This window comes from Antrostomus carolinensis, unplaced genomic scaffold (genome assembly GCF_000700745.2).
Source record: "Antrostomus carolinensis isolate BGI_N321 unplaced genomic scaffold, ASM70074v2 scaffold17202, whole genome shotgun sequence".
NCBI classification, from domain to species: domain Eukaryota; kingdom Metazoa; phylum Chordata; class Aves; order Caprimulgiformes; family Caprimulgidae; genus Antrostomus; species Antrostomus carolinensis.
This window is the reverse complement of record NW_010297727.1, coordinates 1-25,120: the sequence shown is the minus strand read 5'-3', so window position 1 is coordinate 25,120 and position 25,120 is coordinate 1. Positions and strand designations below refer to the sequence as shown.

The 25,120-nt window shown below is 41.1% G+C and overlaps 1 protein-coding gene across 1 annotated transcript; it reads right to left on the bottom strand.

The window, feature by feature from the left end:
- Window positions 1-2,509: 2,509 nt before the first annotated feature.
- On the bottom strand, window positions 2,510-22,947 carry TBC1D9B (TBC1 domain family member 9B; the record flags this gene model as incomplete). Its single annotated transcript, XM_029083559.1, has 21 exons — window positions 2,510-3,631; window positions 5,109-5,215; window positions 5,661-5,708; window positions 6,784-6,834; window positions 7,248-7,319; window positions 7,474-7,539; window positions 8,619-8,859; window positions 10,006-10,074; window positions 10,878-10,976; window positions 12,147-12,276; window positions 12,941-13,226; window positions 13,932-14,049; window positions 14,799-15,013; window positions 15,424-15,574; window positions 16,123-16,284; window positions 16,448-16,660; window positions 16,795-17,002; window positions 17,635-17,893; window positions 18,547-18,775; window positions 19,598-19,716; window positions 22,833-22,947. Coding segments are annotated over 21 exons (3,651 nt in total), but the record flags the coding sequence as incomplete, so codon positions are not given.
- Between the last annotated feature and the right edge of the window lie 2,173 nt (window positions 22,948-25,120).

Below are 25,120 nucleotides of genomic sequence, written 5' to 3'. Positions count from 1 at the left end.
GGCCGAGCTGCCGCCGGACCGGGGGGTTTAATGCGGCGCCGCGCAGCCGAGCGGGCAGGATCCGCAGGGGAAGCGTGCGTGTGGGGTTGTTTTAATCAAAGTGACCCTCTCCCGGGAGGGAAAACGTCGTGGGCTCGCACCCGCCTAACCCGGGGTCAGGGGGCGCCTGGGGGGGCTGTGTGCGATCAAATACAGAGAAACAACAGGAAAACGACTAAAAACACCCAAAAAGAAAAATAGAAAAAGAGATTAAAAACAGAAAAAAAAAACAGAAAAAGAAAAGAGATTAAAAACAGAAAAAAGAGATTAAAAACAGAAAAAAAAGAGATTAAAAACAGAAAAAAGGGGGAAAAAAAGAAAAAGGAGAAAAAGAAAAAAGAGAAAAAGAAAAAAGAGAAAAAGAAAAAAGGAGAGAGGAGGGAGAAAAAAGAAAAATATGAAAAAAAGGAGAAAAAGGAAAAAGAGAAAAAGAAAAAAGGAGAGAGGAGGGAGAAAAAAGAAAAATACGAAAAAAAGAAAAAACAGAGAAAAAGGAAAAAAGGAAGAAAAAAGAGAAAAAGAAAAAAGGAGAAAGAAGAGAAAAATATGAAAAAAGGAAAAACGGAGAAGGGAAAGAAAAGAAGAAAAAGGGAAAAAAGATAAAAAGAAAAAAGGTAGAAAAAGATAAAAAGAAAAAAGGTAGAAAAAGATAAAAAGAAAAAAGGTGAGAGAAGGAGAGAGAAAAATATGAAAAAAGAAAAAAGGAAAAACAGAGAAGGGAAAAAGAAAAATGAAAAAGGGAAGAAAGAAGAAAGAAAAAAGGAAGAAAGAGAAAGAAAAGAAGAAAAGAAAGAAAAGAAGAAAATGAAAGAAAAAAGGAAGAAAGAAAAAAGGAAGAAAAGAAGAAAAAAGAAAAGAAAGGAAAGAAGAAAATGAAAGGAAAAAGGAAGAAAGGAAAAAGGAAGAAAGGAAAAAGGAAGAAAGAAAAAAGGAAGAAAAAGAAAAAAGAAATAAAAAAGATAAAAAGGAAGAAAGAAAAAAGAAAAAGGAAGAAAAAAGGAAGAAAAAAGAAAGAAAGAAAATTTTAAAAGACTCCACTCACACCAAGTCTGCTCTTTCGGATAATCACCACGGATGAAGAACAAGCAACACTCCACGAGCTCAGAGAAATAAGAGGCAGTCACGGTTGCCTATAGGATTCTGGTTCATTTATTGAGTACATGACAGATAAGACAGACAGACAGTGTAAAATCACATGTATTATTTGTACTCTTAAAAAATTACAATAAATAACTGAATAATTAGTAAAAGCAGTTTTACTAATGACTGCTCTCCAGTGAGACAGGACAGAGGAGGCAGAGAAATCAGAAACATGTACCAGCTGTGAATACATACAGAGAATGTCACGAGGAGGAGTTAACACTGAGTAGCACACCAAGTAGTGTTAAACGGGAACATCCAACCCTACGTGTCCTTCCCATCCCTTACGCTCCACGTGCCAGCCAGAAGCTGCAGCAAACCTCGCCTTCAGCGCAGGCTCTGCCCTCCCCAAGCCGCAGCATCCCTCGCTCTGCCCTGCAAGGCAGATGCCAGGGTACTGAGATGAATTTATCTGTAGGAACAACATTCATTCTCCTTCTTCGGAGTGCACGCCCTACTACCAGAAGGCTAACTCTTAGTTTCTTCTGGTCTTAATTGATTTAGTCACTCAATCTCCCAGTTATTTTGTCTCTAACTGGAAAGAGATCTAGTCTATTGAGGTCTCCCACAAGGGGCTGATGGCAGAGGGCCACGCTGCTTTGAATTCTTCCTCTTCAGGTGTAAATCCCCTTGGATGTGTAGTAGTTTCTAAGAGCACATCCATTGCTAAGACTCTTTTGTACAGGAGATATTCAGAAAGGACACACTGAGCAGCTGCAGGTGGAACAACACTCCTGCACATCTTCCTGCCCCAAGCATTTGTGAGGACTGACTGTTCAGAGTATTCTTAGGGGTCCTCGTAAAAATTGGACCCATCACTGGATAGTAAAAATGGAGAACCAGCAAGAAATAATGAATGTTTCCTGTACCGACAGGGAAAGTCCAGCAGATCGCTGTGCCCTGTAACGCTGAGGCTGATTCACTGACTTCTAATTTAGGAACATATTCCCTCATTATAACCATCGTGAGCCCATTGATTGACATTATTACTGTTGCACTGAAGTCAAGGAGCTTGTGGCTTCCCAGACAAACTAAAAAACATGGCTTTCCAAGAATTAGAAAAGCCAATGCTAGAAAACTAGGTTTGTCTGAAAACTCCTGAATGCTGAAGGAGAAAGAAAGTGATCGTACACTAAGAAAATGCCAAATCACATCTGAAAGAAACCTGCAGATCTGAGAAATGTCCATGTTTAGATCTTAGGGTGCTGGGAGCAGTGGGGCACATTTGCATTATAGCTGCTGAGTCACAGAACAGCATTGAAGAAATTACAAGACTATTTATAGGTCAGGGTCCTATAGCACTTGACTACACCACAATAGCTCTCAGATTGACAGCCAGAGGTGAACGCGGTTCCAAGCCAGGCTGCATCTGCTGTGCAAGTTACCCAGGAACCTACAGCAAACAAGGGCAGGCAAGGAGCAGTTACTGTGTCTGAAATAAAACTTCATTAAAATAAAAGATAGTAAAAGGCAGACATGCATAATTTATGGTGGTAATTCTATATGTCAGGGGCTATTAGGTTCTAACGGCTCTTGAGAATGTAAATCTAATTCTGTCAGCCAGAGGAGCCAAAGAAGCACCTACACAAAACAGTCAATGTCAGAAGCCCCTTATCAATTGGAATCTACTGTAATTGTGTAGTTACTGGTCTCTGATGAAACACAAAAAATCCCCAAACATGAAATACCAAACCATCCTGCCATCTGCCACGTTATCTCCCCGTTTTATCTCCCAAAGATGATTCCTGTTTTCTTGAGCTCATCCTGACACAGAGGAAAGTTCATAGTCACTGGATGAACTGAACTGCCTCTCTACCTTCTTCTGATCTTTGATCTTTTGGAGGATGTTGACCTTCTTCTCAAAGTAGTTTACAAGGGCTGTCTCTGTCAGCATGGAAGCTAAGATCTGCTCAAAAGAGATAGACCAGTCAGTATCAATGGTACTACCATACCGGGCGGCTGAACTGCTGCCTTCACAACCAACCAGGACTGTGTCATCTGCAATGTCTTCACACTGCAGGGAGCCTGTGCTGACCATGGAGTAGGAAGACATGGACATATCATCTTTGGTTTCATCATCTGACAACAGCTGTAAAGGAGAGCCTTGTCCTTCCCCTGACCCATCTCCTAGAGTTTGATTCTCCTGCTGTGTTTTTTCAGGCTGAGCATCTCCACAGGTTTTATCCTCATGGTCAGCTTGGGGTCGCTGCTCCACTGCTAAATTCTGACTCTGCTCAGATGTTGGTGACTCCTCTTCACTCACAGGATCTTGGGTACTGTTTGCTTTGCAGTCCTCAGACTTCCTCATGGGCCTGTTGGAGAATTTTTTCCCAACCTCTCCAATTCGCAGGAGGAGACTGGCTACAGTGGCAATTGCATGGTACAGCTCTTGCTCCACCGGATCCTCACTGAACATGTTGTAAAGGGTCTTGCATAACTCTATGAATTGCTCCTTTAAAAGACAAAGACCAAAAAAGAAAAAAAAAAATCATACTTCAGGCTGAAAAAAGTTGACAGTGGCAGAGCATTGAATCAAAGAATCCAAAATCCATAAGGATCATTGAGTCTAACTCCCTGCTCCGGCCAGGACTACCTAAAACAAAACCATACAACTAAGAGCATCATCCAGAAGCTCCTTGAGATGAAGCAACAGGCACGGTCTCAACTGACTCCTGGTTTATCAGCCTCCTCACCAAGTAAGTGGCAACTTACTGTACTGGTTCAGAACAGTCCAATCCAGGCAAACTCTTCTCCCTCTGCTCAAGTGGCTAAATTGAGACACAGCTAGCAATTTACTGGGAGTGGGTGTTTTTGCTGACAGATGAACAGAGCACTCACAAATCCACATCTGAGAAAACCTAAAATTTTACTTCCGCTCTGCTACTCTTTCGTGGTCAGCTTCTAAGCATTTCCAAACTGGTTTAAGTAGCACCCATCAAGGAAATTAGAGACAGAAAAAGACCACACCAGTCATCAGACTCTCTTTCCTGTAACCACATTCTTTGCTCTCCACCAAGCAGCTGTTACTCGAGGCAATGCAAAACCAAAAAAGTCATAGAATCATAGAATGGTTTGGGTTGGAAGGGACCTTAAAGATCATCCAGTTCCAACCCCCCTGCCATCAGCAGGGACACCTTCCACTAGACCAGGTTGCTCAAAGCCTCATCCAGCCTGGCCTTCAACACTTCCAGGGAGGGGGCATCCACAACTTCCTTGGGCAACCTGGGACAGTGTCTGACCACCCTCACAGTGAAGAACTTCTTCCTAATATCTAATCTAAACCTCCCCTCTTTCAGTTTAAACCCATTTCCCCTTGTTTTGTCATTAACTGCCCTTATGAAAAGTCCCTCCCCAGCTTTCTTGTAGCCCCTTCAGGTACTGGGAGGCCGCTATAAAATCTCCCCAGAGCCTTCTCTTTTCCAGGCTGAACAGCCCCAACTCTTTCAGCCTGTCTTCATAGGAGAGGTGCTCCAGCCCTCAGATCATCCTGGTGGCCCTTCTCTGGACTTGTTCTAACTGGTCCATGTCTTTCTTATGTTGGGGGCTCCAGAACTGGACGCAGTATTCCAGGTGGGGCCTTACAAGAGCGGAGTAGAGGGGCAGAATCACCTCCCACCAAAGCAAACAAGTTTAAATGACTGATGGCATATTTGAAACATACTGCTCTGGATGGAAGACACAGATTGAAGTTCTTATAGGAAAAATTGGTCTGGGAGGCAGAGAGAATCAAATACCTTTGACTGGTGGAAGCAAAGCAGTTTGTCCATGTCCACTGAGGAATTCAAAACAAACATGTGGAACTAGAGGCTTCTGAAGTGCACCAGAGCAGAACAGCACAGCAATCTGCTGGCAAAAAGGCTGCACATACTGCTGAATTCCCCACTAAACTGTCAGTCATCTAACTGGAAACCTTCACGTTCACTTCTTACCTGGCTCATTTTGGGGAGATCTTTAATGGTTTCTTTCTTGGACTCTTTTTCCTTGGCCCATATTCTTAGATAGTATCTATAGTCCTGTGGACTGGTTCCTTTCTCCTCTGCAAGGCAAGAACAAGCCACTGCTGTCAGGTGGTTAATGGTTTCAGACTTAAAAAGTGAACACTGCAAAAATCATGCTGGAAGCAGGTTTTATGGACAGTTCAGGAAAGCATCTCCCAGGAAGGCTGCATTGTTTTCTGCTGGTTTATCTGATCCAGCTCAGTAGAGTAAAAATTTTAACACTGCTGCATCAGCTTGACTTCTCATAGATGAACTCTATGAGTTGACAACTTGCCAAACATGATTTACAAATGTTATGATCTTGGTATGCACCAGAGTCAGAGCAGTAAGGCAAAGAGAGATTTATTTCTCATCTCACATCCAACTTCACCTCTCTCCACGAGGGACACTTTGAAAGGTCTCCTTGATACAGCAACGGACAATGAATAGTTCATAATATCAGAGAGACAAGACTAGAATGTGGTCTATTTATGATGAAATTACCTTTTTCTGGATCATTCTCATTTCTCCTTCCTTTATCTTCTTGGGTTTCTAAAAAATTATGGAATTAAAAGAGAATGATTAGTAGCTGATTTTCAGCAATACAACACATGAAGAAGATAAGACAACTCATATACAAATTAAAATCATACAAGAATATATTTAATAGAAGTTAATCTCATACTCCCACATCATGTTTGGAGGACTGAACAGTACAGGATGGTAGCAAGAGGCTGATGTGATAACTGGATAAAAAGCCACACTGAAAAAGTGGGTTGAAGAGCTGAGGTAGAAGGCAGAACTCTTAAAAGAAAGGGTGAAACACAGATATGCAACAGCTAAGCAATTTGATGGCTTAAGGACAAAGAAGTTCAGTTATCCAAAGCAAGATAATGAATGGAAAGAAACCAAACCATTACTGAGCACATATGTGACTAATATCTACACTCACCATTATTTACTGACTGAACTGACACTTTGGGAGTAATTGGCAGAGTTTGACTTCACAAACTGCACTTCTAGTTCCCTATATTGTCACTAGACTATATAGGAAGTCTTGGCTCAACTCAGACTCTGCAGTTATCCACCTAGCACCAAACAGCACTTGCACCAAACCTCTTGCACTCACTCTGGTTTTTTTAGTATTATTAAATTTTGGTAAACATTTAGCACAACTGACATACTTTGATCTCCTATGTGACAATCCCTAAAATTATATTTTAAGAAATACAGTAAATTAGTCTACTAAGAGTTTTACAATTCAATGGCATGCATCCTTATTCCTTTAAATTAGAAGAATGTGGAGGAGGCACAGGTATCACCTACCCAGGCCAGGAAGCCTAACACCTGCCACACTCTTCTCTGAGCCTATTTTCCCCCCGCCAGTTTCTAGGGTGAGATAAACTCCACTGAAGGAAGTCGGACAAAACCTATTTTGACCAAGGTTGAAACTCAGTTGGTAGAATATCCCAGAAGATATCTAATTACTTATAGCACTTCATTCATAGTGGGAGCATCACGAGAGAGGAGCAGCAGCAACAAGAGTATTTAAATAGCACATGGGTGCTGGCAGATGATATCAGCATTATAGCCATGCTCAGTGCATGCACATAATCGATGGACTGACCTTGAGACTCACAGTGCAGGCAGAAATCCAGCTCTGAGACAAAAGGAGATACTTGAGCAGCGGAAAAAGGGGTTGAGGGGACAATATTCCAGATAAAACAGAAGAAAAGGCCAGACATAAACAGACATAGAGAAGGAAACAAAAACAAGAAGAGAGACAATGAGACTTGCATGAAAAACCTAAATCATGGTGGGAGACAGGGGCTGGTTGAAGCACACTGCTTCTCCTCAGCAGTCTGGAACTGTGCTTCAGAGGGTGCTGTGTCCTGCATGAAATGGGTGCTGAGCAGTTTAAGCTCCAAACCTCTTTCCCATCATGCAACAAAGCAAACTCAAACACACCACCAATCTTAACACACTGCCACCACAAGACCATGTCTTGCAAAAAATCACTGTTCATAGCACATGGATTTGTGCTGCAGCTCCTGCCTAAACTGAGAGGTACAGGCAGCAGTATTGTATTACCTTCTGTTGTAACGTCCTCTGTGAAATAACTTGTGGCCTCCAAAGCAGACTCTGTTTCCTCTGGATTCAGAGCTGTATTTACAGAGAAGGAAACATTAAGATCTCTGAGGTAATTGAACAGCAGTATCACCCACTTCATTAGCAAAATTCATGAGGCATCCCTTTTCAATTGCATGTTAGAACAAACCATGCTCAATAGTAGCAATATATGAAAGCAATCACTCACCGGGAGGCAGATGCAGTTTGTAAAGTACTTTGAGTTTTTCAGTGAGGTCACCATGGTACATCCCACCTGTGAAGAAAAAAAAAAAAAAGAAAGGTTAAGAAAATAGCTATTAGGATAAAGAATCAACAGAATCACAGAATGTTGGGGATTGGAAGGGACCTCAAAAGATCATCGAGTCCAATCCCCCTGCCAGAGCAGGAACCTAAATGAGATCACACAGGAAGGCATCCAGGCAGGTTCTGAATGTCTCCAGAGAAGGAGACTCCACAACCTCCCTGGGCAGCCTGTCCCAGGGCTCTGTCACCCTCACTGTAAAGAAGTTTCTTCTGAAATTTAAGCAGAACCTCCTGTGTTCCAGCTCACACCCACTGCCCCTTGTCCTACCATTGGGCATCACTGAGAAGAGCCTGGCTCCATCCTCATGACATTCACCCTTTACATATTTATAACCATTAATGAGGTCACCCCTCAGTCTCCTCTTCCCCAAGCTAAAGAGCCCCAGCTCCCTCAGCCTTTCCTCATCAGGGAGATGCTCCACTCCCTTAATCATCTTGGTGGCTCTGTGCTGGACTCTCTCCAGCAGTTCCCTGTCCTTCCTGAACTGTGGGGCCCAGAACTGGACACAATATTCCAGATGTGGCCTCACCAGGGCAGAGTAGAGGGGGAGGAGAACCTCTCTGGACCTACTAACCACACCCCTTCTAATACACCCCAGGATGCCATTGGCCTTCCTGGCCACAAGGGCACAGTGCTGGCTCATGGTCATCCTGCTGTCCACCAGGACTCCCAGATCCCTTTCCCCTACACTGCTCTCTAGTAGATCATTTCCCAACCTCTGTTCACAGGCTCAAACCAGAATGAGTTCACAAGCAATGAGGAAACGCTAACTATGCAAAGCCCTGTGCAGAAGCAATAAAGAAATCTACAGCAAAGCTGCTTCCTGGTGGTTTGCCACTTCTTGTTCCCCAAAACAGGAGACTGCCTAGCAGCAAAAAAGCATCTTTTGCTCTGCCTGAGGCTTCCTGTAAGGCTGTCACCCTCCCCTCATGATAGAGCAAACAGCATTATCTCCTTTCAGTTCTCTGCTGGGAAAACAATAGAAACAATTTTTGCAATATTCCATAATCTCCAAAAACACCACTTACTCATCCCTGTTACAAACTCCTTGAAGTTAATGAGAGAATCCCTGTTCTCATCCAGAAGCCGGAACAAACGCCCTGCTAGCACAGGTGTATGTGCACCACAGGACCAGGGGGTCAAACTGATGAAGAGCTCTTTGAACTGCTCCATGTCTATGCGGTACTGCTCCAGGTAGGGCAAACTCTGATCTCGGCGGGCAGCTGCAGCACGATTATTTCCCCAGTAACAGCTCATCAGGTACTTTGCCTTTGGAGGGAAAGGATTAATAGGTCAGATTATGCCACACTACAACAATCCACAGGAATGGAGACTTTGTTATAGCTCAAGAACAGGATTGAGTAAGCAGAGAAGAGACATTTCAGGCCACACTGTTTATCTCCTCTATTATTCCAAGCATTACTCCACTACCAAATAATATGAAGTTGAGGAAGAGATTTCACAAAAAGCATAATCAGCAATTTTAAGTGAAAAATACAAAACCCATCATTTCAGGTGTGAACAAAATGACACTCAGGCTTTACTACAAAGGGAACATGCAGGTTTTAGAACTAAGCCTCTCTTTCTCAGTCCACAGCACAGTGCAACCAAGTTTGCACTCAGTTTGCAAAACTGATGGTCAATATTGATTTACAAAACTCATTGCCAATATTTCTCATACAGAAGACTGAGATACCACATATAAAGAACTTTGTAAACGTGGGTGATAGAAATAAAATTAAATTAAATAATGCAAGTAGTAAAATTGTTGACCAAGGGGCTAGTAACAAAAATCGCTGATACAAACTGTGACCTTATTATTAGGCAATTACTGGGAAGGAAAATTGTCTAACGTTAGTAATTTAATCACAGTGTGACAAAGAGGTCAATTCAGTCACGAGGAAATCATATGGAATCTGTTTTTTTCCCCAAGAAGGCAGTTGAAACAGATATCTGGGATTGCTGCCTCTGTTCAAAGCCTTACTGGACTTGGTAAATGCAGCTGGGTAATACCACTCTTTTAAAAATACATACATTGACAAATAGAGGAAAAGGAATTTTGTCACAATTACAGAGCAAGTCAATGGCAAACATGAGAATCAAAATTAAGGTAGAGTCAATCCTAACTCCTTGTTCCAAGTGCTATGTGACGTTCCTTTCCATTGATTCCACAAGCTCTTTCTGAATAAGTATCATTCAAATACTGCAAATGTGTTTTGGCCATTTTTGAAGAAAATAAACCCCAAACAATTGGCTGTTATTAGGGCCAGTCTCACGGGCACCATGTACAACAGAACATCACATCTGTTTCTGATGGGTTGGATTAAGTATCAAAGTCACTGTTTCCCTTTTAACATGTTTTGATATTCGTTCTCTCTGTGTCAGAACACATTCGTCCTGACTCCAGCTTCTTACCTTGAACACTACATACAGCTCTTCTAGTTCTTCAATAGAAAAACCAATGTCACCAGACACAGCTCGGACCTGTAGTAAGGGAGAAAATAGAGTGAATTTATTTCAAAGCTCGAAAAATTAAATGACTCAGTGAAAGATCTGTATAACATAGAAGAAAACAAGTGCAAGGAGATATGACAAAGGATGGGAGGGAAAACATAATCATTCTAGTACCTCCCATTGCTTTGCTTTACAGGTCAGAAAGAGTTTCTGGTCAAGCAGAAACTGCTGACGTTTTGAGCAGTTAAGAGAAAATTACTGCACTTATTTTCTGTCTTTGCAGACCTGACTATGCAGACCCTGCTGCCCCTCCCTCTTGTTTTTATCTTCATATGTTTGACTGAGATGCAATGAAAAACAACGGTGACAGAAACAAGTGGATGAGGTTCTCCACCTAGGACACGGGAGATAATTGCAATAGATATGGATACTCCCCATTAGCCAGGAACCCTTCTGTAAAATTCCCTCATGTGCTAAATGGCAGGAATATAATAATATGCTAGCTTTTCTCAAAGATTCCAGGAAAGCAGTAAAACAGACAGCACTAGGCAGTGGAGACTATTCCAAGGCCTACAAGTGGTTTCTATCTCCCTCCATGACAGATTTCTCATTTGATCATGCCCTAGCACTTCAATCTATTTTATTTATTATTAACTAGAACCATGTGAAGAAGAAAACTGAAAATCCATTATTCCAGCCAGTAAGTCAATTTTTCACACGAATGGCAATTCTTTAAGTCACTTAAGACTGGGTCTGCTCCAGTGCAAACTTTCTAGATGCTTACAGCAAAACACATTCCATTAATATGCTCATTCAATCTGGGAGTCACATACCACACTCTTCTTGGCTGTATCCTCCAGCGACTGGATCACTTTCAGCCTTTGTTTAAAACGCATTTGTTCAATGTCATCTGCCTTCAAATTGCTAAATTTCTACAAGAAAGGAAGCAGATCAGGTCAACATAATCTCCTAAAGAACAAACAACCCCTGTTCAATTACATGTTCTTTAACAAGCGTGCTATCCCCTCAGAGATGATCTAAAACCCCTAGAAGCCTTTTACCAGCAGCAAAAAGATGAGAAAAAAAACTTCAACTGTATTCCCTATTCACTCCTGTCCTGCAAGAGAAGTCATTCAGAATTCACGAGAAATCCAACATCAGAGGTTTCTCAAGAACAGTTGAAAAAGCATCTGTCAGGACTGACAGAAACACAGAGCCTGGCAGAGAGAAGAGAATAGGTTGCCATTCCTTCTAGCCTCGTTTTTTAATAGGACTCATAGGAGATTCAGCTAGAAACACCAAAGTTAATAGGCTTTTCTACTGACTAGGTCAGACAAGTAAGATGAATTTGGTGACATTCTTTTAGAAAAGAAACCAAGAACAAACAGAGATGGCATATCTGAAGAAACAAAGAAAATACCCAGCAAAACGACAGCTGCCTGACTGTAAGCAGCTGGAAAGGGACAGGATGAAGAACAGGAGATAAAAAAGGAAATGAATCCACATTTACCACAGCGTAGAGAAGAAGAACTGTCAAACACTAGTTCTCTTGTCTGTGTTCTTTCCATCGTTCAGATGCAAATTTCTTATGAGTTTGTTCTCAGTATGAATAATGAGGCACACCTCCATCAGTGCAGAGGTAATTCAACAGCACTGGCACCATTCTCAGGTCACCTTCCTGTTACTGTAATGTGGATCCCAGAACAGAATTCCTATGCACATGAACTGGGATGCTTCCATGTTTCTGCAGCATACCTCACTATTTTTACCCTGAATTTCCCTCTCCAACTCCCTAGCATCGACAATCCTCACATACAAGTAAGAATGGAGACTTTTTTGGCAAAGCAGGAAGAAGCCTCTGGTCTGTAATTTTTAGTGATTTGCAGTCTTTGTTTTAGTTTCCACTGGTGGTGGGGAGAGTCTTTGTAATCCACAATAGCCAACAGTGTCAGGTGCTTCTCATACCAAACAGGAGGATTAATGGTTTGTGTCTGCACTCCTTGAGCACTTCAAGCTATGAACACTGTTCAAATTCAGGCTGCACAAAAACTGGATGTTAGTAGAGAAAAAGCTCTTGGGTAAAAATTAAGCCCGAGTCTTACCTCGTAAGATGTTTTGATGAGTTCAAAGATGTCTATTTCAAGTGGTGGGTCATCTCCACTTGTCAATAAGGCATGCAAGTGGGGAATAGGGGGAGAGACGCTCTGTCTGTTAACTACGTTGTCCAAATATCTGTGGGGGAAAAACAGAACAGGTTCAAGACTCCAGGATTAATGTTCAGGAAAACAATATCCTAAACCCATCATTCCCAACTTCTTTGTATCATTAATCTAAACACATAGGAAAATTTAATTTTTCCCAGCTAACCTGCAATGCTACCCTCAATGTATCTAAAGTAAAATTGATTTTCATCCTATTTTTGGGGTACCTATTCTTTTTAAAGTGGGCTTCAACTAGTAAGCTGAAAATCTTGCTGCACATAGAAGAGATTCACATTTCAAACAGGAAAATCTCATATGTACTAGACTTGGGAGATGTCTGCTCGATAAAACTTCATGTTTCTAGAATATGATTCCTGCCAGTATCTACTCTTAGTAGGAGATTGAAATTCTTCTGTGAATTTCAGATAAAAACCCTTCAGAGTTCAAATTCAAACTGAGAAGCAGGAACGCATTATGCTACAAAGCAAACAATTCCAGAAATAAGGGATTCCTCCATACTTGAGCTAAAAATGAATTTCAGCTGTTGTAGAAAGCAACAGTAAGCCCCTCTGGACCTCAAGTTCCATCCTAGAGTGTTATCTGTGACCTGCTATGTAATGGAATTAGGTACAAAGAGATGATGACTAAAAAGGTCTGGTTATTATTCCATTTTAAATAAGAACAATGAATGGTACCTGCCCAGAATAGTCATGGCTTCACCTTCATCACAGCACTGTAACAACTTCTCCATGTTGGCATCAAGTATGGCCAATGACACCTGCAAGATAAACTTGATTCCCTCATAGAAAAAACAGTCAACAATGACCACAGCACTCTCAAAGGGCATGACACTGAGAAAGAGAGTGAGAAACCAAGAAAGTGATATGGTGGAAATCACTCCCAGGTCCTGCATCTTTTCTGATAGCTGTGGAAGATACTCTCGTGTAAGTTCTTCAAAGATGCCTTGGTCCACCAACGCACCTGGGAAACAAACAAAAACAATGGTAGAACTCAAATTGGTGGAATCATGGTACTATACCCAAGATGATCAATTATTAAACAAAATAGTGTAAGTCCACTTTAATGTCATATAAGCCTCTTAACATCAGAACTAAAATTAACACATTTATTTAGATTTGTTCCCTGTTCTCAATAAAAACAACATATTGAGAGAGACATTGCAGAGCATGCAGAAACAGAATCTCTCATTGATCTATGCATTTGCCCTGAAAGGAGGAGTGGAGGTTTACTGGCATTATGGAATTTATATCAAACTATTCTCTTTTATACAGACCAACTTTAAAAGCCCATAAAGCGGTGCTTTCACTAACCTTTCCTGGGAGCCTATTCCAAAGACTTAATACATCATTCAGATGGGTAAAAAATAACCCAAGAATTTTCTTCTAGATATGCCTCCTTACTGCTAATGGTCCCTCCTGCTACCAATTTTTAGTGACTTCATCTTCCTTGTTACTACAAGGTAGTACTACTACCTTGGTAGCCTGTAGTGTCTCTTCCTATGTCTCCATCACACACCTGCAACTTTAAAGGGAACAGGGTTGTGCTTCATCATCTTTAAAATGCATCACATTTAATTAATTCTGAACAACATAAGTGTTCCTAAGAGATGCTGGTGCAACTGTAGTGGAAAATCCAGGCTCCAGCATGAATTTGACAAAGACTCACCCACTACTCTTGTGTTGTAGTAATCTGGCAACATCCGTTCACATAAAGCCACCAGGAGCCAGAAAGCCTCTTCCTCATTGCAGTACAGCAACAGTACTGACGTAACAATGTTCATGGCCTACGAGCCAGCAGAGTTAAACATGCAGATACAGGAGAGAAACATGAAGATGTTAATGAAAACTCTGTCATTACAGACCAGCTAAACTTAAACAACATGAATATAGCAAAACTGTCACTAAGAGTCACATCTATTTCCAGTTTTTACTGGTATCTGAGTCAAAAGACGACCTTTAGCCAATTTACCTTCCTGTTTCAGTTCCTCTGTTTGTGAGGCAGCAAATAATACAACTACTTTTTGTTAAGCACTTTCATTAATCAATGTAACTCGGTATAATTTTCAGTTTTCACAAAAAGCTTTGTAACAGTTTAGTCATAATAGAACAACAAAATTAGAACCTCTAATACCACAGCAACACACAAAATTAATCTGAATTTCCACTGAGCTGTTTCACAAACCAGCAACTGGCTTTGTTTTCAATATACTGCCCTTCTGCATCATCACTTATTCGATTTAATTGCTCTTCTTAATGAAAACAGATGATGTTTTTGCTGAACTAGGGAAAGTTCTAGCAGGAAAACTAGAAAAACTTTCTGTCATTAGACCTAACAGAAATATGCAAAGTCTTTAAATGCTGTATCCAAAGGACAGTTCAGAGATCTTTCAACATCACCACTTCTTTCCTGCTTTCACAGCACCACATGGACAGCATGAAGGAAAAGCTTTAAATTGAACAAAGAGCTGCAGAAAAGGTCCAAGTCAGTCATGGTTATTGTCTAGGGCTAACAAGTCTAAGTCTTCTTTCTTACCTGACAGTACCCAATTGTTGGATTTCTGAATGCATAAGCTGTTAAGACTCTCCGTAGGGCAGCAATTCCCAGCTCATTCTGGAAGGCGGGATGTTCTGGCATAGAGCGGTGCAGATCTCTCTCAATTTCCTCTGTAGCAAGATTGTACTTTCCCATTGACTTTTCCACAAGATCTGCATAGTAATCAGGATGAGTCACCATCTCATTCCAAGCCCCTGTAAAGACAAATTCACCTCTTGAGCTCTGGAATACAGATTTTATGCCCACAGTTTCAGAGAAGAGGCAGCCAGGAAGCACTACATCAACTACAGATACGAAAGTACAGTAAGAAACTCGTTGTTAAATCATCATGTTAGAGTCTAGGTCCCAACACTGAAATGCAGACAAAGGAGACCAAAGAGCTACAACACTCAAAGAAAGTTGTCTCAGGAATGCCATCATTGCATTTTTGGCAAAAACACCATGAAGTATTATTTAGATGATAGGAATTAGGAATCATTTAGATGATAGGAATTAATTTGTGATTAATTTCTTCTGAAATGAGCTAAGATTTCTACCTTTTCCTCTGAGATGTGCAGAAAGCTTATTCCTGCTAGCTGTCAAAGTATCCAGCACAACCTCCTACCTGAGAAAAGGAGCCACAGCTCTCCACGAAGACTCTCTGGGATTCCTTTTTGCACCAGCTCCCTAGTCTTGGCAGTGCGATACATACACATCCCTCGCCCATATTCAAAGAAATGAATGTTCCAAGATTCTTCCTTCATCTTCTCCTTTGCCTTCACAGGAATAAATATGTCCATTTTAGGAGATTAATGCATTTTTATGTTTGTAGGACAGGTGACTTCTGCATAAACTCAGAGAAATGTACTGTGACATTTAAAGCCTTTCTTCTGTCTGATGAATTAAAGGGTGTATGCTAATCTACACTGTTCTGAATCAGTTCTGACCTTGCTTAAAGTCAAGGCTTTACAATGCTAACGTGGGCTGTGCAATGGCATTACACCTTGCAAATCTCTACATAAATACAAGCAGAACCATGGTCTAAAACAACTAACTAGGAAGCAGAGAAGTGGTATGTCTGCTTCCTTGATCTAAAGAAAAGTAATTCTTCACAGACATGAATTTACATCCCAGAAACGCTAATTTCTCAGCCTCTAGTCAAGTTATCTGGGGTATCTCAGTACTGATAAGGTAAGCTGACGGTCAGGTTACATCTACAGAACAGTATCACTGTGACAGACACAGCAGTGATACTGCAGGACTGATTAGGAATAAAAACTACTACTACTTATAACTAATTGGTTTAAGTTAAAATATTATTTACTCCTTTGGGTCCCAAGAGCTCCTCGGAATTTCTTCTGAAGAGTTTGAGTAGTCCCTGCGAGACTGTTGGCACTTCACCAGCACAGAAGTTGACAGGTCGATTGCTGAGAGCAGACGTGGGGCTAACTGCAAGTGGGCTGCTGGAAGGCAACTCTGGAACCTCCTGAACAACAGAACACAAATCATCTGAGCTCAGGCTGCCTCCCTCCTCTGCTAATTGTCTAACAAAGAAACATCATTTACTGGTAAGGAGCACTGTTAACACGATGTAAGGAGCATGACTCTGAAAAGTTGACAAATGCTCCTCCCAGCTATTTCCTTAGTACCTCGCAACCAGGATCAGCCAAATTCCACTTCCATTCCCTGTCGCTGCTGCATGATTTCTTGGATGGTGTTCTCTGCAAGAAGTCAGAGATTCTCTGTACCAAGAAATCTCGGTCTTTCAGATTGGCAAAGAAGAAGGTCATTTTACTTTTAGTGCTGATGGACAGAGGGCTGGGCAAGACACTGGAACTATCTGCTTTCTCAACTATTGTCACCTAGAAGACAAAGACAAGGGCCATTTGGATCTAGCAGATTCTCCATTATCTATAAAGCTTTGCACACAAAAGCTAGAAGCACACAAAAGACAAGAAAGGCCTGTAGTCTTAAAATACAGCAAAGAAATCCCCACCTCCCTGAGAGGAATGATGAGATGACAGGCCTCCTCTGCCTTGCTGGCAAAACAGATGTAGTTGTTGGAAACAAACATCTGTCCAGGAATATGCATCTTGTTGAACGGTGTCCACAAGGTACAGTCTGTATGTCCATCCAGACATTCATCCTTGGGCAATCGGAAAGTGGCACGGTAGCACTCATTTTTGGCTCGAGCATCCAGGTCTCTGGGGAAAAGTAAAGAATAGTCCCCAGAGGTTTTTTTCTCACTTGAAAAACCCACTCAAACACTAATGTTAAGTGTTCATTCCAATCACAACCTTCAGACTGTGCTGTGTATTCTCAGTATTCATTTCTCTAACTGAGATGCCACCCCTTATCTGACTCCTCTTTCAGCCTTCAGACATGCTTCACTGACAAGGCATGTCCTGCAATACCAGATAAAATATGGAAGTGCCTCTGCAAAACTTAAATGTTACATCAGATTCTGAAACTGCAGAGAACAGTCCCCAGTGGGTGGATTTATTACAATATAAATGTATATTACTTTTTATAAATCTTCAACGTCAAAGGGGCTGATGTGGTTTTCTTCTTTCACTTTTTTTTTTTAACAGGATTTTCAGCAGTTGAAAATTCCTTTTGATAGTGCTGAGTCGTGCATGAGAAAGACATGAGGGTGTGTGTGAATTCAGTATTAACTTGGGATGGAAAAAAAAAAGAACAAGCAGAGGGCTAATGACTGAAATTAGCCCCTAGAGTCACAAAACCCCAGTGCTACCTGGGAGCTACACAGTAATGCAGATTTATTATAACAACCCCCTGTTATCTGTCTTCTCTTCTCACTGCTGGAAACATGTACCTTTTTAATGCAGAGATGTTCTTAAGAGGCTTCCTGGGCTTTGGGAGGGACTTGTCCTGTAGGAAGCTCTCATTATCCAACAGCTGTCGCATAGCAATGTTAGCCAACTGCTCCATCAGCTTGAATGTCTCGTTGATGTTGAGAAACATGGAAAAATAAAGTTCACTGTCCCTTGTGCTTACTTTGATGCACTCAGGGAACAGCAGTGTAGCATTTTTTTCTAGCTGGGTTACATCGACCCACTGGATCACCAGTGTAACTGGGGAAAAAAGTTAAAAAAAACCACTATTACAATTTAAGGCAAAACAATAATCAATTAGAAATGAAGCTCAAGCAGCAAGTAAGCTCTCAGTGTGGCAGCACTATTCCCCTCTTACACATGGACAATTCTATTCTTCTATTTTTTTTTCTTCTTCTACTGGGTTGTCCAAAAATACTTGGAAATAATCTTTGGGATTAACTAGACTAGAAATAATGCAGTTCCAAAAGGACCATCTCCCATCCAGTAAATCCTTTCAACTACAATTACTCAAGTTTTTATTCTTTCCTTCCAGAAAATTAGTTTTGGACTCAAGAGTTCAAGCTTTGTAAATACTGGGTCCTGGCGGTGGTTCCAAATAAAACTCACCAAAATCAAAATACTGCTTGGTTCTCTAATCCAGGTGAAGTAAAACTTCAGATGTACTTGTACAACTCGAGAAATGTTTTGAAAAATGACTCAAGCATTCAGTCTAAACACCACTGAAGTGCCTATGAGTGCAAGGACTCATCTATGTGTTGAGCTAGAGCTCAAAGGATTCCTCAAAGTAAAAAAACCCGTCAGCTGAAAAAAAAAGTTCACAGAAAAGATCAATTGCATCAAGAAGATCACAGGAAATGTCAAAAAAAACTACTACTAGGCTTATAACTCACCCTCTTTGCCCAGCAGGAAGGAGTAGAAACAGAGGTGATTGACAGTGAGATACAGCCAACCCTGCCTGGGTACACGCCCCTTCCAATAGCTGCAGGAATAGTAATTAACCAACTTCTCCACCTCCGGCATCCCAAACTGCTTCCGCATCTTCAGCTCAGCCTCTTTGAATTTACCAGGATCCTCTTCACTCTGAGGCTGCTCATTCTTGTTCTCTTCAGCAATAATTCCCTGAAAGGACATGGGAGGAGAGAGAGAAGAAACGGAAGGGAACATGCCTGCTGACAGACATAATATGCAGCGAAAGGTCACAGCAGCAATCCGGAAGACAGAGTAAGAAACACGACACAGCAGTTATCATTTCTCCTGTCACGTTAGAGAAACAGTAAAGACATGTAGCAAGAGCAGTCAGACAGCTGGGGAGTCTCTGATCTGGGATCTGCTCCTGAACCTGTGCAGAAAGCGTTGATGTTTAACGTTTGACTGAGTTTCTCACAGCTGGCCTGGTAACACTCTGAACACCCCTCAGGAGAACTGAAGTCTATTTTCACTTGCAAACACGCTTCTTCAACAGGAAGAAGATCATCTGCCAGGAAGGGCAGAACTCTGCAGTCTGTCAGATCTTGACTGGCCAGAAGGAAAAACAAATGACCACAATCTCTCACACACAGACACACACAGAGAAAATACAGAGAATCTGACTGGAGTACTGGACAAGACTCAAATTGCTGCTGTTTGTGAGTATTTATTTGGAGAATTTGTGGGCTGGGAAGCCAAACTATCTTAAGTGCACAAGAAGCAGAGAGACCTGTCTGACTCAGGAGTCAGTGGAAGTTGGGGTGCAGCTCCTTTACAACCTAGATGCCTTTTAGACCATTGTGGCAGGGCAAGCACATTGCTTGCAAACTAGAATTCTCTCTCCTGTTACTTGTTGCTGTTTGAACCCCCATTAAAACATTCTTGCTCCCTCCCCCCAAGGGTAAAAAATTCCTAAAACCACCTCCCCATTCTTTCTCAGAAGCTGGAAGTCCTTCAGAGAAACATGTCGCTTACATGTATCTTGCCCTTGACAAAGGTGGTGATATCTTCTTCATTATCAAAGATGGACAGAGTCTGCAGTAAGTTATTCTCCAGCCACTCCCAGTGCTTTGTGATCTCTTTACGAGATGATCCTAGTTAAAGGGGTGAAAGATGATAGGAAGTGCAAAGAAAAAAGAAATTAGAACAAGGTCTTTTTTTCCTCCAAGTTCACAGCAGGAAACTAATAATTACCAAAGAGTGATCATGACACATCAAACACACCAACTGTACACACATCAAGGATATTTTATGTACACCTACATCATGTTTCTAATGAAATGTCTCGACTGCCATCAAGGAGAATCAGCACACTACCGACAGATCATTTGCCAGTGTACACCAAACACAGCTTTTTTCCCCCAGACAAAAAGCATTCTTACTATCCAGACAAGAAGTACTCTTTAAATTTCTGGTATTCTAGAATAAAAATAATGAACTTTCAGAAGAACCTTGACATTTCAGAACAACTGAAGTTTTAACATCTACAAAGAGGTTCCGTTTTCCAGGAGCAACTGTCAGCAGAGAACATACAACTCCAAATCAAAATGCAACCAAAATATTCACATCAGAACCTTCTTTGCTTTCTTAAATAAAAATGTCTCAGCAAAACTTATATCAGTTAGTTGTCTTTATCCACACAGTCCACAAGAGCTCACAAAGGGAAACTTCACTGTGTAACCAACTTAAAGAAATTTTCTATAGAAAGTTGACTTAGTTAGTTGCCATTAATTATTTCAAAGATTTGTGTTTACTAAAAGATTTATTCCTCTCTATCAACAACCACAGAATCATAGAATGGTTAGGATTGGAAGGGACCTTAAAGATCATCTAGTTCCAACCCCCCTGCCATCAGCAGCGACACCTTCCACTAGACCAGGTTGCTCAAAGCCTCATCCATCACTATATTCTCTTGCAGACAGAAAAAAAAAATGCAGAAGAAATAAAAAAAGAAATTCATTTTTTTTTAACAAACTAAGAAACATTGTTAAAAGCAGACAAAAAATCTGTCTGCAAGTCAGAGACATTTGTACGCTTTTCTTTGCCAAATTCCAGTAAATGTATCTTCTGAAGTTTCTCACAAAAGCAGTTGGATATCTAAAAATGTGAACAGTATGACTCCCACTGCTCAATTTCCCTGTGAGTAAATTAGACCCCTCTGTGTGGTTAATGATGGAAAAGAAGAGAGCAGCAGACAACACAAGCAGTTCCCTGCAGCTACTGCTCTACCTGACTTTCTTTTTTAAGAGGCAGCTTCAGATACGAAATGTCTTCATGTATTTGTAGTTGGATACTCAACCACAGAACCCAACGCCAGCTAATCTGTGGTTTCATAACCAAAAGTAACTCCAGGACCTGAAACCAAAAACTAGAAGCAAGTAAGCTGTCTTGTCTCTGAGGACTGACTGCAGGGCTACAAATTTGAGTTGTGTGTGCAGCCCAATGGATTACACAACAAGTATCTTTTCCTTTGCCTCTGCATGTCAGTTTACTTGCCATCCATCCCAGCCACCTGACAATGTTTTCAAAGCATGAATGATTTTGAGTAATATGAAATGGCTTATTTTCAGGGCACAGAATTATCAATTATAGGATGCTTTGGTTGTGGAAAAAACCCACAGGTCCAGCAACAACGGCAGGGGAATAAAGTCTGTGTTCTGTTTTGTTCCATGAGCTGCATCTGTCACCAAGTGACAGCAAACAAATTGCTAAAATAAGCCAGGACTCAATAATTGATGTCTTTCTAAGAACAGCATTAGAATGACATACATGAAGGAGTAAAATTCTGCAGTTCCTACAAAGAGAGTTGTAAGAACAAAGTCCTGAAAGGCCAAAGCTGCACACATGACCAGAATGCTGCCCACTAGTATTTACACATGATAAATGGTCAATAAAAGACATGCACTTTTCAACTAGAGAGCCACATACATGTTATAACTTCAAGTGAATGCCAGTATTCTTATTTTGACAGTAAAAGGAGAACCAGATATGATTAAAAACAATACTTTGAATGAAGACAATATATTTAGCCCAATACAATAATTTATCAAACTCCATTCAGTTGTTGTACAGCCTATCTCATTTTACCATGCTGCATTACTGACTGAGATAGAGAGTATATCAACTCCAGCACTCCTGAAATTGCACAAAAATAACATGTTAACTGAGTGTCAAGACAGCATAAAATTTCAGAGTTGCATGGCATGTGGCCACTAAATATTCTCCTTTTTTCTACGCAGTTGCTGGCCTGCCACTTTGGTTTTTGTCTTTCTTCCTCTCTGCCTCCTCCTTCCTCAAAAGGGAAACCGAGTTTCTGTGAAAAAACAGCAATTTCTAAACCTCTCTTCTGCAGAATTTAAGTAGCTCTGTAAGGGACAATACTGTGTTGGTTGCCTGGGGAGAAGATGGGAACAGGGAAAACAAGACATCAGCATCTGTGGGCTTAGCAAATGGTTACTTCATGCTCGGATTTTACATCTCAACCACAAACTGAGAAGTGAAGATTCTTCCTATAAACAAAGTTGGTCTAACAAATACGTCTCAAGATGTTTTATTTTCAGCAAGCAGTAGGACTTAAAGCCTTAATCAAAGTTCACCACCAGATATTAGAAGGTTGTACCTAATTCTAATACAGCAGTTGCTCTTCTCAAGTAAAAGAGGCCAAGAGTTCTTGGTGTTTGTTTTTTTTTTAAAAAGATTGTAATATATCCTACAGATATAGTCTATCAATACATCTACTATGAGCCAGAAATAACAGGCAAAAAAATAAATATTGGATCAACACACTAAAGAGATTCTGTAAACAGTGTCTGGCACCTTGAACGACCTCACATGTTCCCACCTCATACCGTGTTCCTAGTGAGCAGGTTTTGGCACAACACTCATCATCCCACAGCAACCTCATCAGCACGGTTTTGTTCTCTGAACAATCTCACTCTGACCTCGCAAACAGATACACCTTGGAAGAAAGAAAATTCATAACATCTGCAGAACCTGAAGCTTTTACAGAGCCTCAAGTGCTTAAACTACAGTTTAAACAACACTGAGTAGTTTTGTCGTTTCTGGCATCTTCCACTACCCCACCAGAAGCTATAGTAAGTTTCCTGAGCAGTCACAGAATGCTCCTGTGTGGGATAACTGATCATCTGCACTGAACAGACAATAGAATAACACAAATCCAGCCCCCAACAAGGATCAGATCAACACATACCACACGCCACTGCCCAATACACTTGAGAGTCCTGAGTCTGGTGCAGAATACGGTACGGGGCGACTCTGGCACTGGAATCCAAAACCACATCTAATGTTCCCACAAGAAGACCTAGGAGGCAAAGGGAGAGAAATTAAAACAATGTAATACCAAAAAAAATAAGAACTGGGTTAAGTAAAAACACAGGATCAACACTACAGAAAAATTACAATGTTTGTACCATGTGGGATGTGATGGTGGCAGAGCAACGGCACTTGGTCAAGAAAAAGAAGACACAATCCAGTGACTGCAAGTAAATTACCTGTAAACCAACGACAGCCAATCCCACTGGTAAAGTGTAGATGGCAATTAAATGTCTGCTAAACCTCGTTATAATCCCTCACCTTCCTAAGAGAGTTTTCTAATTGTGGGGTTTCTGTTGCTAATAGTGATTTTAAGCCGACTAAAGGAAAACACAGAGGAGTTTTCAATGCTGTGTCTTTCAGCATCACCTGTGCAAACAGCAGGTAAGGTAACTCATCCGAAATGGAATCAAACAGCTCTAGAAAAACTGGTGCTCCCAGGTTTCAGTGATGTGTCTAGAAGTGCTTTGATTAAACAAAGAAAGAAGGCAGAGAATCAAAATTTGGTAATATAGAAAATATTTTCATATGATGCTAAATAAAAGAGCAGGCACTTCCAGAATAAATGCTGTCAGCCAGCAGACTCTGTAAAGCAAATAAATTTGTTTCAATTAAGTCTATTTACTAGATAAATCAAATATCCAAGATGACACTTTGCTGTTATTCTAGATAATGTACTACAAGCACATTTAATGCAAATTAATTTTGTGACATACTCATGATCAGATGTTTTCTAACAGAACTTGGATAGGGAGCATGTTTGCTCCTCTGGATCACTATTTGGGAGGCCCAGGCTCAATTCCCTGCTCTCCTCCCTATGGTTTGGGTAAGTCTGAGCAAACAGTCTCACCCATATCTCATTCATTATCATGCTGCTTCCTCCCCTTTATCACTCCTGGGTAGCCAAATGCAAGTCACAGATTAGGAATACACCACTGAACATACTTCAAGAGAAGCACCATCCCTAGCAAGCTCCTCTGGGAATCCTTAAAACAAGTATGGATGTGTCCAGCACAGCAGGGTCGCAGTTTTGGTTCCAGGTTTCTTGTGTAGAGTTTTAGGCAGAATATGGATTAAGAAGTCACTTTGAATACTTCCTCTAACAACACCAAATGTGTCAGATATTGACATACGGACTGGTAACCAGACATGTTTAGGAACTTGAGTACAACAGCAACTCAAACACCTTCTCAGCTTGGCTGAATATCTACATTCTGACTCTGAAATGCACTCAAACACCTTCTCAGCTTGGCTGAATATCACTCTGAAATGTCAACTCGCAGTCGTACAGCTCCTTAAGGAGGACACGTGGCTTTAAACACGTAGAAGCTCTGAAGAAGACTCTCACTGAGCTAAACTAGCTCAAGAACTAAACTGGCTCAAAGCTAAAACCATTTAAGAACAGATCAGTTTAAATGTTTCCAGAATAGCACCGGTTCTCATTTCTTCTTGTAAAAACATGGGAAATTCCAGAATATAGTTACCTGCCTACAGGTGAAATGACACAAATAAGTTGTGTTACATACAAGTAACTCAAATTCAAAATAATTCAAAATAACTCTGAACATTGTGAAAAGATGGAATATGCTAAGGATGTTTATGAGCTGCGACATCTCTGTAATTAGTATATTTGGTTAACAGGGTTAGTACATGAAACTGGTTGTGCATAAATGTAAAAAAAAAAAAAACAAACAAAAAGCACATTTTTATTATTCACATAACCATGGAAGCATTTTGCACATAAATGGGGTGGTTTAGAAGTGACAGGATTTTTTTGTGGTTGTTAACACTGTGCCTCGGTCACAGTCACATCATTGTACAGTTTCTGTCACCAAACCTGGTTATCAGGCGTATGCACACACAGGGAGTTTTCACAGGGCTGTGCCCACACAACTTCACCCTCAGCCCCAGCACAGCACAATTTTCATACAGATATTAATTTAAAAACCCCCACTTCTTACGTTCATCGTCTAAATCTTTAAAAAACCCACCAAAAATACAAAGAAGGCTCCTCCATAATTCAAGGCAACCCGAGTATGACAAAGAAGCCATTTCTGACAAGGGCAGAAGCTCATCCCAGCCACCCCCGGCACAGTTTAACTGTCCTCCCCGGGCAGCACCAGCGCTGGCGAGGCCCGACACCAGCGGGAGCAGCGGCCGCGGCCC